General features: G+C 43.3%; 1 protein-coding gene across 1 annotated transcript in view; it reads right to left on the bottom strand.

Annotated features, from left to right (window-relative positions):
• The window catches only part of LOC138801808 (uromodulin-like), a 93912-nt gene extending 77191 nt beyond the window's left edge, over positions 1–16721 (bottom strand). Inside the window, exons 1-4 of the mRNA XM_069984906.1 lie at positions 16676–16721; positions 10452–10607; positions 1929–2170; positions 949–1071 (exon numbers count right to left, since the gene is read on the bottom strand). Coding sequence (XP_069841007.1) covers positions 949–1071; positions 1929–2170; positions 10452–10607; positions 16676–16694 — 540 coding nt within the window. The 5' untranslated portion in view covers positions 16695–16721. The remainder of the gene's footprint in view (positions 1–948; positions 1072–1928; positions 2171–10451; positions 10608–16675) is intronic.
• Between the last annotated feature and the right edge of the window lie 227 nt (positions 16722–16948).

The raw sequence follows: 16948 nt of genomic DNA, 5'->3' as shown, positions 1-16948 counted from the left end.
AGGAAAACAGCTTTTTTTTAGTTCAGAAGGAAACTCTTTTGGAAAATAAAACCTATAACAGAGTTTCTTAAAATCGCTTAGAGATGTGTCACAGCCTCAGAGTTATGCCGGGCTAGAGTAAAAGGACCTTGTTCAGCGCTGAACGGTACTTAGTTCAAACAGGTATATTGAAGAGATAATATATTGTCTCAGAAACAACCGGTTTCGAGGTGTAGTACCTCTTTATCAAGTTAAAAGAGGCATAACTCTGAGGCTGTGACACATCTCTATTCTCCGGCATTGGGATCTCGTGGCTCAGGATCCTCGACAGCAAACTCTGGGACTGGCTGCTGCGGTTACTCAGTCTGTCTTCGTTGATAGCGCTACAAGGTGTTGTACTCTTTGTACAACACAAAAAGGTGAGCATAACCATATGGCTCCCCCTTCCCATCCGAGTATTGATGTTATTACCCTATGGCGCCTCTCTCTTCCTTTCAGCCTGCTTCTTAAAATCGCTTGTACTATAGATATTTATTGTTTTCAGAAAAATGACCCAGCAATGACAGTTGCGCATGAAGGCCTTTTATCAATACCCAGCTGGTCATGATCTTAGTAAGATTTTGTTAAAAGAACTCAGCCTGACTTGTACTTCTGCCAACATGTTACAAAATAAAAACTATACATCAGTGACATACAGAATCCTAATATTAGAGGTGTAACACATATGCAATGTCCCAGTACTCCGTCTACCTGCCGAAAAATATAGGTTGTAGTAGATTTACCTCTGTCAGTATGACACTGTATGGCTACTGTAAGTTCAAACATGCCTGATATGTACTGTATTCCTTCATACTGTTTAATGCCCATGGCCCCAAACTACAGGGGCACCTCTATAAATCTTCCATCAATGCACAGATGAATAACATTACTTATATAGAATATTATTTATAAGCTGGTAAATTACTGTACTTTATTGAGATCTGAAATAGAAAGTCGAAAGACGTGACCAAAACTGGCAGCGGCAATATCTCGATATATAAGGTAATCTGCATCATAAATGCTTCTACAGATACGGATGGTAAGGAAGAAAACCTGAGGGCGAAATAAAAAGGGAAATAAGTTCTTAACAGTTACATTTTTCTTTTTCATAATTTTGGGGTGATGAGGAAATATAAATCCACCATTTACAGCAAAAATGACAGAAGTAGAACCCTCACTCATCATAAAGTGATAGCATAGCCTAGTGATATGCCATTACTAGAGGTGATCGAATCTTCCAAAATTGAATTCCGCTAGATTTGCTTGAATCAGTCGGCACAGTTTATAGAAATTTGGAAGCAGATTATGATCCTGTGTTGAGCACAGAGTGCCGTGCCCAGGGAACCTAATATGTTTAAGCAGCAATGTACCAGGCAATAGCACACATGCTCTGCCTCGCTGCTCAGTGTACAGGAGTAGACACTTTTGCCCTTTACGTGAATTCCAATTCCAATCCTGGAAACTTTTAATACAGACAAAACCAAGTTTTTTGGGGAAATCTCTATTTGTTTAGAAGCAGACTGTCCAACTCTAACTATTGCTTTGAAAGATTGAAATATTGTTAAAATAATAAAGATATACAGGTTATGCCCAATATTCCTGACTGCACTGCAATTAGTACACCACTAATGGTGCGTTTACACAGGCAGATTTATCTGACAGATCTTTGAAGTCAAAACCAGGAACAGGCTATAAACAGGGAACAGGTCATAAAGGAAAGACTGAGATTTCTCCTCTTTTCAAATCCATTCCTGGCTTTGGCTTCTAAAATCTGTCAGATAAATCTGTCTGTGTAAACGCACCATAAGTAGGGACTGTGTAACCTTTGATTAGGTTAGGTTTATTATCAACAATCAATATTATTATTATTATCATCATTATTATTATTATTATTATTATTATTATTATACCCGGGATTTGGTGATATTGATTAGTGAATAAATGTGGTCAACCAGGGTTGAGTTTGAGTAATCGAAAGCAGAGGCACCTGTTAATACCAGGATGAAAGAGTTGGGTGGGGAGTTTTCCAAAGCCAGTTCAAGCCCATGCATTGCCAGCTCCCCACAATAGTCACCAGCTCCTTTGGCCATCAGGCTGTTGAGGAATTCTGCAAACTGCTGTTTTGATTCTGTTATTCGTACAGGTCCATAAGCTGTGAAAGCAATGACAAAAATAATTTCAATATTACTAACATGTGTTCAAGTGTTCAGGTTTTAACTGCAATATTTGAATATTAAATTTTTTAAAAAATCTATTCTTCAATGTGCTATGGCTGCAGTAGGCTGTGTGTGTGTGCACGCGTATGGCAGAAATGAAAGGAGTAGTCTGGGCATCAAAATCCAGAGGGGACAGGGGGTTGGAATCATAATAATGAAGTCCTATTTAGCTGTCCCAATTCCCCCACAGTGTAGTTCTGAGTTGTTCAGGACATGGAGGCTGGAGACTAGCTGCATCCACTGCACACACACAGGAGAATCTGCTTTATATCTTTGTCTCATTCCCTCAGAAGTCCCCCAGGATCATGTAGGATATTAACCTCTTAAGGACATATGACGTACCCGTACGTCATATGTCCTCATTAGCACTTCAAAGCGGGGCCGCGCGGCGACCCCGCATTGAAGCGCCGCGGTTCCGGGTGCCGCGTGTAGCTCTGGACCGCCGCTATTAGCGGGCATGGTCTGATCGCCGTGCCCGCTAATTAGCTAATCGGAGGCAGCTGTCAAAGTTGACAGCTGCCTCCGATTACCGGAGGCAACCTTTCCCTGGGGTCTAGTGGGGGAGACGTTGTCCCGGAGGAGCGATCTCCGTTACTGATGCCGGCCGGGGACTCGTCCAAGATGGCGCCGTCCCCGGCTCGGCACTCGTTTACTTCCGGCTGCAGCATATCTATGCTGCAGAGATCTCAATGAGAGATCAAAGTATATATACTAGAAGTCCCCTAGGGGGGCTTCTAGTATATGTGTAAAAAAAAAAAAAAGTGTTGTTAATAGTAAAAAGCCCCCTCCCCTAATAAAAGTCTGAATCACCCCCCTTTTCCCAGGTTTTAAATAAAAGTAAACAAATAAATAAATAAATAAATAAACATGTTTGGTATCGCCGCGTGCGTAATCGCCCGAACTATTAATTAATCACATTCCTGATCTCGCACAGTAAACAGCGTCAGCGCAAAAAAATCCCAAAGTGCAAAATTGCGCATTTTTGGTCGCATCAAATCCAGAAAAAATTGTAATAAAAAGCGATCAAAAAGTCATATATGCGCAATCAAGGTACCGATAGAAAGAACACATCATGGCGCAAAAAATGACACCTGACACAGCCCCATAGACCAAAGGATAAAAGCGCTATAAGCCTGGGAATGGAGCGATTTTAAGGAACGTATATTTGTTAACAATGGTTTGAATTTTTTACAGGCCATCAGATACAATATAAGTCATACATGTTATATATCGTTTTAATCGTAACGATTTGTGGAACATGCATAACAAGTCGGTTTTACCCCAGGGCGAATGGCGTAAAACCACAGTTCCCCCAAAGAAAAGAAATGCGTTGTTTTTTTTCAATTTCACCACACTTTGAATTTTTTCTGGTTTCGTAGTGTACCAAATGCAAAAATTCAGCCTGTCATTGCAAAGTACAATTAGTGACGCAAAAAATAAGGGCTCATATGGGTTTCTAGGTGGAAAAATGCAAGTGCTATGGCCTTTTAAACACAAGGAGGAAAAAACGAAAACGCAAAAACGAAAATGGGCCCCGTCCTTAAGGGGTTAAACAGAAGCTTCTGAGCCAAATATACTTTACTTGGACAATTAAGTCCCCTGGTGTCTGACTGGTCATTTATGAAGGGGTCCGAGTCCGAGTCAGGAGTCGGAGTCAGTCCTGATAAAATTCAGTAGTCGGAGTCGAAGCTGTGGTTTACTGACTCCACGGCCCTCTATACAAGAGTCAATGTATTGTGACTACTCATTACAACTTGTGATCCATATAAACGGGTTATGATCACTTGTAGTGTAGTGATCTCTGAAGCATATAACAATACCTGCAAAGTGTTTGCAGTCCTGGCCTCCTTGCTTTCTATGTCTGTGTCCAGCTATAATCTGCAGGTCATGGGGTCAATGAAGTCAGTGGTGTGTTGCAGACAGTATAATTAACCCCTTCGTGCTGCAGCTAGTTTTGGCCTTAATGACCAGGCTAATTTTTCAAAATCTGACCTGTCTCAATTTATGCTCTTATAGCTCAGTGATGCTTTAACGTATGCTAGCGATTCTGAGATTGTTTTTTCGTGACATATGGCACTATATGTTAGTGGCAAAATTTGGTCACTATTTTGTGTGTTTTTTTGTGAAAAACATCAAAATATCATGAAAAATTAAAAAATTTTGCATTTTATGAACTTTGAAATTCTCTGCTTCTAAAAAAAGAAAGTCATAGCACATAAATTAGTTACTAAGTCACATTACCAATATGTCTTCTTTATTCTGGCATAATTTGGTAAACATATTTTACTTTTTTAGGGTACAAACCCACACACCGTATACACAGCAGATACGCAGCAAAAACGCAGCAGATTTGAAGGTGCAGATTTGATGCTGTGTTCAGTTATTTAGATCTAATCTGCTGCGTTTTTGCTGCGTGTTTGCTGCGTGTTTGCTGCGTATCGCAGCAGTAAATACGCTGCTTATACGGTGTGTGGGTTTATACCCTTAGGGTGTTGCGGGGCTTAGAAATGTATCAGCAAATTATCACATTTTCGTGAAACTGATTTTTTTAGGGACCAGTTCTTTTTTTAAATGGATTTAGAAGTCTGGTATCCTGAAAACCCCATAAGTGACCCCATTTTGGAAACTACACACCTTAAAGAATTAATCTAGGGGTATAATGGGCATTTTAACCCTACAGGGGCTGGAGGAAAGTATTCACAATTAGGCAGTAAAAAAATTGAAAATTTTAATTTTCCAATAATATATACGTTTAGATTAAAGTTTCTCATTTTCAAAAGGAATATGAGACAAAAAGCACCCCAAAATTTGTAATGCAGGTTCTCTTGAGTACAACGGTACCCCATATGTGGGCGTAAACCACTGTATGGGCACACAGCAGGGCTCAGAAGGAAGGGAGCGCCAATTAGCTTTTCCAATGCAAATTTTGCTGAAGAAGTTTCTGAGCGCCAGGTGCGTTTGCAGTGCCCCTGTAGTGTCAGCAGAGAGAAAAAACCCCATAAGTCACCCCATTTTGGAAAGTACACCCCTCAAAGAATTCATCTTGGTGTGTGGTGACCATTTTGACCCCACAGGTATTACAGGAAAGTATTCAAAAGGAGACAGTAAAAATGAAAAACTCGAATTTTTCCAATATTATGTTCTTTTAGTTTGAAATTTCTCAGTTTTATGAGGAACAAGAGGAAAAAAGTACCCCAAAATTTGTAACGCAGGTTCTCCTAAGTGAAAAGGTACCTCATATGTGGGCATAAACCACTGCATGGGCACACAGGAGGGCTCAGAAGGGAAGGAGCGCCAATTAGCTTTTTCAATGCAGATTTTGCTGAAGAAGTTTCCGAGCGCCAGGTGCGTTTGCAGAGCCCCTGTAGTGTCCGCAAAGTAAAATCTCCCAATAAGTCACCCCATTTTAGAAAGTGCACCCCTCAAAGAATTTATTTTGGGGTGTGGTGAGCATTTTGACCCCACAGATATTAGAGGAAAGTATTCAAAAGTAGACAGTAAAAATGAAAAACTCAAATTTTTTTCCAATAATATGTTCCTTTAGTTTTAAATTTCTTAATTTCTCGAGGAACAGGAGAGAAATGTCACCCCAATATATGCAAAGCAGGTTCTCCTGAGTAGAACGGTACCCCATATGTGGGCATAAACCACTGCATGGGCACACAGCCGGGCTCAGAAGGGAAGGAGCGCCAATTAGCATTTTCAGTGCAGATTTTTCTGAAGAAGTTTCTGAGCGCCAGGTGCATTTGCAGAGCCCCTGTAGTGTCAGCAGAATAGATTCCCCCCAAAAGTCACCCCATTTTGGAAAGTGCACCCCTCAAAGAATTCATCTTGGGGTGTGGTGACCATTTTTACCCCACAGGTATTAGAGGAAATTATTCAAAATTGGCCAGTAAAAATGAAAAACTCGAATTTTTCCAATAATATGTTGGTTTAGTTTGAAATTTCTCAATTTAACGAGGAACAGGAGAAAAAACGTACCCCAAAATCTGTAACGCAGGTTCTCCTGAGTACAACGGTACCCCATATGTGGGCATAAACCACTGTATGGGCACACAGCAGGGCTCAGAAGGGAAGGAGCGCCAATTTACAGGAGCAAAACCGCAGCTAGTAATGGTTATTAGAATAGCGCAGTTACTAAAATAGAATTAAAAAAATGAGATTACAGGTAATGTGGGGTGGTTACGGGCAACCAGGGGTGGTTATGGGCAACCTGAGGTGGTTACAGGTAATCTGGGGTGGTTACGGACACAATGGGGTGGTCACGGGCAACCTGCTGTGGTTACGGCAACCTGGGGTGGTAACAGGCAACGTGGGGTGGTTACGGGCAACGAGGGGTGGTTACGGGCAACGAGGGGTGGTTACGGGCAACCTGCAGTGCTTACAGACAATCTGGGGTGGTTACGGGCAACGTGGGGTGGTTACGGGCAACCTGCAGTGCTTACTGACAATCTGGGGTGGTTACGGGCAACGTGGGGTGGTTACGGGCAATGTGGGGTGGTTACGGATAAACTGAAGTTCTTATAGGCAATCTGGGGTGGATACCTGTTATCTGGCATGGGCACCGCAATCTGGAGGGGGTCATTGGCAATTTGGGGTGGTCAGAGGCGCCGTGGCGTGGTCAGAGGCGACGTGTGGTGGTCAGAGGCGACGTGCGGTGGTCAGAGGCGACGTGCGGTGGTCAGAGGCGACGTGCGGTGGTCAGAGGCATCTTGGCGTGGTCAGAGGCATCGTGGCGTGGTCAGAGGCATCGTGGCGTGGTCAGAGGCATCGTGGCGTGGTCAGAGGCAACGCGCGGTGGTTACGTGCAATCTGGGGGGGGGTTACATGTAATCTGGCATGATTACGGGGAACCTGGGGGGTTATGTGCAACCTGGAAGGGTTACAGACAATCTGGGATTGTTACTGATAAACTGAAGTGCTTATAGGTAATCTGGGGTGGGTACATGTAATTTGGGGTGGTTACGGGCAATCGGGAGGGGGTCACTGGAAATTTGTGGTGGTTACGGGCAACGTGCGGTGGTTACGGGCAACGTGCGGTGGTTACGGGCAACATGTGGTGGTTACGGGTAATCTGGGGAGGGGTTAGGGGTAATTTGGGAGTAAACTGCAATTATTACTATAATAAAAAGTGTGTGTTTTATTTTTTTGTATGTTTGTCACTTTTTGTACTTTACACATTCATTTTCACTGTATTACTATGATTACTGTGATATTTTCTATCTCAGTAATCATAGTTCAGTGACAGAGACCAAATTGGTCTCTGTCACTTTAAATTTTCAGAGTTGGCTGGTTGTGAAGCGCATGCGCACTTCATAACCAGCCAGGACGTCGAGGAGGAAGGAGCTCCGTGGATCCGGTGAGTAAATGGGGAAGGGGGGGTGACTGGGGGACGGGGGTGACAGGGGGGGTGGGGGGCGACTTGGGGGGTGGGGGGACATCACTTTTTATCCCCTGTCACCAATCATTCATGGTGACAGGGGATAAAAAGTGCCGGCGGCACATGGTACAAGCGATCAGCGGTATATAGTATATACCGCTGATCGCTTGTACCGGGACCAAACAGGGGGGTCCCCGATGACTGCCCCATGCTCTCCGCTACCTCCGGTGGCGGAGAGCATGGGGCTTTCATTCATTTTAACTTTTACATCGCTGTGAACCGACATTAGTCGGTTCACAGCGATGGCGGCGGCCATCTTGGAAATGATGGCCGCCGGGGGAGGGGGGTTAGTGATCACCCTACTAGGGGGGGCTGATCTGAGGTCTGGGGGACACTTATTTCATCTCCGTGAATCTACGGCGGGGGGAGATGAAAGGCGGCGGCGGCACCGGTAATCTCCTTTACCGACGGCCACCGCTATAACGTTAATAGCGGCGATCGTCGGTAAGGGGGGGGGGCGGGACGGACCTCACACACTGCCCCAACCCCTCAGCTACCTCCGGTAGCCGGGGGGATGGGGTGGGGGCCGTCCCGGCCCCGCAGCCTTGTTCTCTGCCATCGCCGTAAAAAGCTGATGGCAGCAGAATAAGGACCATTAGTGACCGCCGTAGAAAGCCGTATCGGCGGTCACTAAGGGGTTAATGGCCACTCCAAAAAACTTGCCACCTCTAAAAGACTCTACAAAGCTGCTGCCCTGAGCAACAAACTTGTCTCACCTCTTGGCAGAGACGGCCCTAAGAATATATAACACCTAAATTGTTGCATATTTGTACAATGTTTGACTGCCTTTTATTTTTTGTCGGACACCTTAGGTCATTTCTCTGTCTAACCTTTTTCTTTCTGTTTTCTCCTTCCTGTTTTACACCTTATTCTTGTTCCTTTTCTTTCATTGTTCTTAGTTTAAATATTTTTTTAGAGCAGGCATGTCAAACTCTGGCCCGCGGACCACATCTGGTCTGCAGTGCCATTATTTTTGGCCCACAGAGGTCATCAATTGATTTCCTAGAGCTGGCCCACCAATAAAATAGTAACCTAGTAACATAGTTAATAATGTTGAAAGAAGACAAGAGTCCATCAGGTTCAACCTAGGTAAACCCTTCTGTGTTGATCCAGGGAAGGCAAAAACCCTGTATGAGGCAGAAGACAATTGCCCCATCACAGGGAGAAAATTCCCTTCCGACTCCAATGGCAATCAGAATAATCCCTGGATCAACATATCCCCAGAAATCTAATGTACATAACTTGTAATATTATATTTTTCAAGAAAAGCATCCAGGCCTCCTTTGAACTTATTTAATGAATCGGCCATGACAACATCATGTGGCAGAGAGTTCCACAGTCTTACCGCTCTTACAGTAAAGAACCCGCGTCGATGCTGATGATGAAATCTTCTTTCCTCTAGACGTAGAGGATGCCCCCTTGTCATTGTTACAGACCTAGGAGTAAAAAGACCACTACAAAGATCTCTGTACTGTCCATTCATATATTTGTACATTGTGATCAGATGGCCCCTAAGACGTCTTTTTCCTAGCGTAAATAACCCCCAAGCTCCCTTAATGACCTCTGTTGCCCTGCTCTGCACCCGCTCCAGTTCAGCTGTGTCCTTATATACCAGTGCCCAAAACTGTACACAGTATTTCATGTGTGGTCTGACCAGTGATTTATAAAGAGGCAAAACTATGTTCTCATCTTTAGCATCTATACCTCTTTTGATGTATCCCATTATTTTATTAGCCTTGGCAGCTGCTGCCTGGCACTGATCACTAAAGCTGAGTTTACTGCCCACCATGTCCTTTTCAGAAGTAGTTTTACCCAGTGTTTTATTATTTAGCACATAACTGTACTCATTATTTCTATGGCCTAAATGTCTGACAGGACCTATCCCTCATAAATCCATGCTGATGCTGCGTTTTAAGATTGTTTTCATTAAGATTCTCCAGTATAGCATCTCTTACAAATCCCTCCTATACTTTACCCACTATAGATGTTCGACTTACAGGCCTATAGTTTCCAGAATCACTCTTACACAGCAGATTATTATATGGGTGGTCTGGATGGCTGCTCAGGCCACCTATAATACAATCATTTAGGATGCAGGCAGTTTTAAGCCTGTGGCCTAGAAGTGAGTTAGTCACGTCCAGGCAGCATGGTGACATCACCACACATCACCACTGCCCAAGATGCAGCCCCGTCTCCTGGTGGGGGCAGTAATCAAGAACTATAGTGGGAATAATTGTTGGAGCTGGCTACTATGTGGTGCACTATTGGGAGGGCTTGCTACTATGTGGAGCACTACTGAGAGGGCTGGTTACTATGTGAGACACTATTGCGAGGACTTACTATTATATGGAGCACTATTGGGAGTTTTAATTACCTCTTGAGGCACTATTGGGACAGCTGACAACTATATGGGGCACTAATGGTGGGGCTGGCCACTATGTGCGACACTATTGGAAGGGCTGCACACCACTATGCATGCTTAAATAAATATCATGGTTGGCCTGTGACTTTGTCCAATTTTTCAATTTTGGCCCTCTGTATACCTAAGTTTGACACCCCTGTTATAGAGGATTCTCATTTTATGGATTTTTCTATCTTATAGGTAAATGTATTTTTGTACTTTGCAGATTTCCTCCTCTTGTTTTAATTATGATATTTTTGAGCATGTCCCTATATGTTTGTTTTTAATGTTTTCAGCCATGATACTGACATGCAACTTGATAAAACAGGGATGTAAAATCGAATCTGTAAACCTAGTAACAGTCAAAGTAACATACTTGAGTAATTGAACTCCACCATGGTGTACTGCCGAACACCACAAGGGAACCTGGCGGTCACACGGTCCAATAGCCAACTATTTACACTCTTCAGCTGTATTAAATCATCAGACATTGATCCTTCAGTCTCCACCAGGTAAGTGAGGGAGGAAGACTCTAGAGAAGATAAGAGAATGCTAATCAGTTCATACTATGAAATTCATAATAGAGATGTCAATCTCTTGGTCACCTCTTCAAAGTAACAATTTCAATATATATATATTTTTTAGTCATAATATGTAAATGCAATGTCAATTTTCATATTAGCTGAAAGTTCAATAATATTGTATCTAAACATTGGAAAGATTCCCCAGTTTCTTAAAGATCCCCATCATACTTCTAAGATAAGAACTATTGAATATTATACAGTCCACCTACATCATTTAAAAAAAAAAAAGTACCAAATAAATGGCTGTAAAAACTGATAACGATAAATGTCAATCAACTTTTTTCAGAATTTTCTATAAAGAGTCCTACTAAAAACCTTCTCAGCAGTTATAACTACTTTTGGGGGTCAGAGAAACTCTATCCCTATATGGCCATGGGATAAATTACCTGGATCAAACTGTATACATATAACACATACAATTAGTTATATGATAAGAACTTTACTCTTGAATTCTCTCACTAAGTTTTGCTATAATAAATCATTTTGGTGATTCCCTAACATAGGTAACACTATTGGCTGGAATCCACTATCTGTTAAACCTAGTTCACCTTGCATGTGATTGACAATTCCTGTAGAGAGCTGGAATCAAAGTAGATGATAATAATGATGAGCATGTATCTGTATTTTGCTGTGGATGACTTCTATGTAGCCAAGATATCGACTACAATGAAAGCACCGACCTCTGCACAGATCTAAACAATAGAATTAAGGTACAAAAAATAAAAAACTCTTAAATAGGTTATCCAGTGCTACAAAAACATGGCCACTTTTGCCCCACTCTTGTCTCCAGTTCAGGTGTGGTTTGCAATTAAAGTGTCACTGTCGTACAGTAGTAGAACAGGTGATTTTAAGAAACTTTGTAATTGGGTTTATTAGGCAAATATGCCATTACCTTCATTCAAAAATGCTTTCCAGAGGTACCCCCCTCCCTCCTCTCTCTTATTCACTGCTCATTATCAGGAAATCTCAACTAGTTTACATCAGTCGGGCCATGTCTATGCTATGGACAGGGGTGAGGGGGAGGAGGGAGATTAGTCACCAGCAGAGAACAAAGAATTATAGTGTGGATGCTATATGAAAGCTGGTATTCAGAGGTCAGAGATGTCAGTGCTGACTTCAGAGGAGATAGCCGGTGATGTAGCTGTAAATTAACTCTTTGTTGTCCTGTTTTGGTGCCTCATCTCTCTCCACCCCTCCCCTCACCACAGAGAACCATGAAGACAGCGGGGAGAGCTTCAAACTGCTTTTACATGATAAAAATGCATTTTTCAGCTAATAAACCGAATTACAAAGTTTCTTAAAATCGCCTGTACTATTAGTTTCTGCAAAAAAAAGAAAAGAAAAGACAGTGACACTTTAAGCTCCATTTACTTCAATTGAACTCAGCTTCAAACCCCACCCAATCTGGAGACAAGAGTGGTGCAAAAGTGGCCATGTTATTGTAGCACTGGATAACCCTTTAATAGCATTAAGATAAAATTGCCTTCCCAACTCCTAAGATAAATGTCATTTAGTTATATAATTCAAACTGTTGAATTACAGATATTACCAGATTTCCAGATATGTATCATAAGGATCACAGTTTGATAGAAAAAATAGGCACTACGATGCCACAAAAGTGTGGTTTAAAAGTTTATAGACACTTATCTGGTAGCAGGAGTGGATAGCAGCTGCAAAGAGCGTCTATTACGCTGGAGGACCGAACATGCCCATTACATTGACAGCCCATTGTTTGGATTGGCACAATGTAATGACTATTTCCTCTGTAATGGCACTGCAGGGTAATTTGAACACTTGCTGTTGGGTTCCCCTCTAACTGACCCCCAACTTATCAGGGACATTTCTAAGATAAAAAGAAGTTGCTAACAGCAGACAACTCCATTCATGTTGCGGTGACCCCTGGAGGATGTTGTTGCGGTGGGACAGCCGGTCACTTGCTAGATGGAAGTGTGACACCACTACTTGTGGTGGATGGCCAAGATACAGCCGGACCTTAAGGGTTTTGTCACGTGAGGCCAGTGCCTGGTGGGCACACAGGTGTTATGGCACGCAGGGGCGTAGCTAAAGAATGATGGGCCCTGGTGCAAAAAGCAGGATTACTAACCGGTAATTTTGTTTTCATAAGCCCATGACAGCACTCCTGGAGAGGACCTCCCACCGCAGGACCGGAAAACTGAAGATAAAAACTTGACACACCTCTCCACACCTCAGTTCTGAAAAAGTACTCCAGCGGAGATAATAACTAAAGTCAACAAAAATTAAATGGAAACTATAATAGCAACTATAGGGAGGGTAGACATAGGGGGTGCTGTCATGGGATTATGAAAACAAGATTACCGGTTAGTAATCCTGCTTTTACCCTGACGCCCAAGGACAGCACCCCTGGAGGATTAAGCTAGTAATCTAATTAGGGGGGGGGGGGGGGGGGGGGGGGGACTACAGCCGATAAAACTTTACGGCCAAAAGACAAATCTGAGATAGGATTTAATTGGAGTCTGTAATATTTCTAAAAGAAATGTACTGAGGACCAAGTGGCTGCTTTACATATTTGGTCTATAGTAGCATCTGCTCTTTCTGCCCAAGATATGGCGACTGCTCTGGTGGAATGGGCTGTAAAATAGGCAGGGGGAGTTACTTTCTGAGCTTCATATGCCATAATGATAGCCTGTCTTATCCATCTACTAATGGTAGGTTTGGAAGCTGTTTTACCTTTGTTTACGCCCAAAGACTGTACTAAAAGGTTCTCAGCCTGTCGGAAGCTACTAGTAACTTCCAGGTATTTGAGGAGACATCGCCTTACGTCTAAGGAATGAAAATACTGTTCTCTACTATTTGTGGCGTTATTACAAAAGGAAGGAAGCACTATCTCTAGATTTTTATGAAAATCAGAGACTACCTTGGGAAGAAAGGATGGAAGTGTCTTCATGATAACCCTGTCGTCTAGGACCTGGGTATAGGGAGGAAAAGCTGAAAGGACTTGCAACTCTCCTACCCTGTGGGCCGTGGTGATTGCTAGGAGAAAGGAGAGTTTAAGAGATCGGATCTTGATAGGCAAATCATCTAAGGGTTCAAAAGGTGGGCCTGTCAGAACATCCAGTACCAGATTAAAGCCCCTATTCCATGGCTCGTTCCCTGCTCGCGGCACCAGCGAGCGGGTGTGTGCAGAAGGGGCGGCGGGGAGCTGCGGGGGGGGCTGCTCGGAGGATCGCTGATCGTCCGGGCAGCCCATAGGATACAGCAGCGTCTGCTGCCGACGCTCCTATTCAACGGAGCGACGGCAGCAGATCGTTGCTGTATCAGTCGCTTGTTTTTCAACATGTTCTCCCTGGTTGCGAATAAATCCACAGTTGGAGAACCGAACCTTTCTACTATCATGTTGAAGGTCTCTTTGTTGAGCCCCCACTCTGACTGGCTGAGATGGACTCTGCTCAAAAAGTCTGCCGTCTGATTTTGGGTCCCCTTTAGGTGAACTGCAGATAGGGAGGAAAGGTTCTTCTCTGCAAAGCTGAAAATTTGACATGAAAGGTGAAGTAGAGCTTGACATCTGATGCCCCCCTGTTTGTTGAAATACACTACAGAAGTTGTATTGTCCGAGTATATCAAGACATCCTTGGATGATATCAGATTGGACAAGTTCTCTAGGGCTAACTGAACTGCAAGAAGCTCTTTGTAATTTGAGGACATGCGTGTTATCTTTAGAGGCCAGGATGCCTGTAGTAAATGATGACCCGAGTGAGCCCGCCACCCCCAGGGACTGCTGTCTGTTGTTATTCTTATAACTTCTAATGGAGTCCATCTCACCCCTCTTGAAAGGTTCACTGGGCCTGTCCACCATAGAAGGCTGATTGTTGCTCCGGAGTTTAGATGGAAGGAGAGATTCATGGACGACTGTTGCTTGTCCCAGAGTTGAAGTATATTGTTTTGGAGTGCTCTGGAATGAAACTGTGCCCATTGGACTGAGGGGATACAGGATGTCATTAGGCCTAGGATCGACATTGCCAGTCTGAATGAGGGATTGTATTCCAAGAACAGGTCTTGAACTCGACAAATGAGGGCTTCTCGTTTTTGGATAGGAAGAAAGGAGGTTTGTAGAGTTGAGTCCAGGAGGACTCCCAGGAAGATGCATTTTTGAGATGGTATGAGGTTGGATTTCAGGTGATTTATATTCCAAACTAGAGAAATGATTAGTGAGGATGCCTCTTGTATGTGTTGCAGAAGGAGAGGGGTTGACTCTGAAACTAGTAAAAAGTCATCTAAATAAGGAATGAAAAGGATGTCCTTCATTATGATGTAGGCTGCCATTTCTGAGATAATCTTGGTAAAGACTCTCGGTGCATGAGAGACCTCAAAAGGGAGGGCTCTGTATTGTAGATGAGTCCATTGGCCCTGCAAGCATACTGCTACCCTGAGATACCCTTTGATGACTGTGATGTATGGGGACATGGTAGTAGGCATCCTCTAAATCAATTGAAGCCATGTAACTTGATTTTAGAGTCTCCATACAGAATCTCTTGTACATTAAGTGTTTGTTCAGATCCTTTAAATTGATAATGACTCTGAAAGACCCATTTGTTTTTTTCACCAAAAAGAGAGGGGAGTAGAATCCCTGACTTATCTCTGAGGGAGGAACTGGGACTAGTACATTCTTCTTTAGTAGCAGTTGAACCTCTGATTCTATCACTGACTGTTTTAGGGGGTCTGAAAGGATCCGGGTGGGAAGATATCTGACTCCGGGATAACTCCTGAACTCCAGGAATAATCCCCAGGATGGATTGTCTACCCCCTCTAGAAGAGGAGGAGTCCTGTCTAAATTGTGAAGGGAATTTCTTTTTCCCGTCGGCCGCCTTTTCCAACAAGCAATCCAAAACCGGCCCAAATAAAAACTTCCCATCACAAGGGATGGAACATAGTTTACCTTTCGCAGCCATCTCGCCCTTTCAGGGTTTAATCCACAGAGCCCTTCTAGCCGAATTTGACAGGGCTGCAGCCCTAGCAGACATTTTAATAGAGTCTAATGAGGCGTCTGCCAAAAAATCCACTGCTTTTGAAAGAATCGGGAAATCTTCTACCAATTTTTCGCAAGAGGGATCCTTGGACAAGGCGGATTTAAGATCTGATAACCAAACGCTAAGGGAGCAAGCCACGCAAGTGCTGGCTATACTGGTCCTTAGGGAACCTGTTGCTGCCTCCCAAGTTTTTTTGTTGTAAAAATCAGCTTTTTTGTCCATGGGGTCGGGTAGTGTTCCTAGATCTTCAAAGGGTAGGGTATTGCGTTTAGCAATTTTGGCGACTGAAGCGTCGATGGCTGGGGGCCTGTCCCAGGAACTGCGCTCCCCCTCCTCAAAAGGATACTTCCTTTTAAAATATCTGGGAGTGAAAAACTTTCGGTCAGGGTTCTCCCATTCTTTGTTAATAATGGACTTAATGCTACTATGTAGGGAAAATATACAAGATTTCTTAGGAGCCAACCCTTCATAAAGGGCGTCCTCAGGTGATGGAGTGGTTTTGGCATCTTCCATATTCATAGAGGCTCTAATAGCCTTGATGAGCTGATCAGTATCTTCTACAGGAAAAAGGGATTTAGTCTTAGTTCCTGAATCAGAATCATCATCACCTGAAGAATTTATCAGGTTAATCTCGCCTTCCTCTAACAACACTTCTATGTGAGGAGGGGAAGGTTCACCAGTCAAATCCGACACAACAGGTATACTGGAAGGTAAAAGAGCTGAAGGCAATGAAGTTGTTCTGCTCCTCATTGAAAGTTGAATTTCATCTCTCAATTTTTTTAATGCTCTGTGCTAGAGCCGATGATTCCTGGGCCACAAGGTTATTAATACAGGATGGGCACAGGGTTCTAACATAATCATCCCTAAGGGGAGTTTTGCATCCTGCACATTCTTTATGGTGTGCTTTGGCAGTGGCTTTCCCAGTAGATTTAGTACTTGATCTAGAGCCCTACAATAAACCATATGAATCTTCTATTATTCCACATATAATAAAAAAGATTCGGTCTCACCAAACAGAAGGACGAGCATCTTAAATACCGGAGTAGAGGCTGTGGATGATCTGTGATCATGGTGGTCATGGCGTCCATTTTCTCCTCTTTCTGCAGAGTCCAACATGCTAGCAGAAGGAGAATGTCAGCAGCAGTTTGTCCGGAATAACGGGCTGACTGCCCCCCCCCCCCAATCCCACCTGATCACGCACAGTCAGAGGCTGTCCCATTGTTGATTCAATGGGATTTCTTCTGCGTCTCCACTTTCTGTTCGAAGAATTGACATGTCAGTTC

This window comes from Dendropsophus ebraccatus, chromosome 9 (genome assembly GCF_027789765.1).
Source record: "Dendropsophus ebraccatus isolate aDenEbr1 chromosome 9, aDenEbr1.pat, whole genome shotgun sequence".
Classification (NCBI taxonomy): Eukaryota; Metazoa; Chordata; class Amphibia; order Anura; family Hylidae; genus Dendropsophus; species Dendropsophus ebraccatus.
The sequence above is the reverse complement of the archived record's forward strand: the minus strand, read 5'-3'. Positions and strand labels throughout refer to the sequence as shown.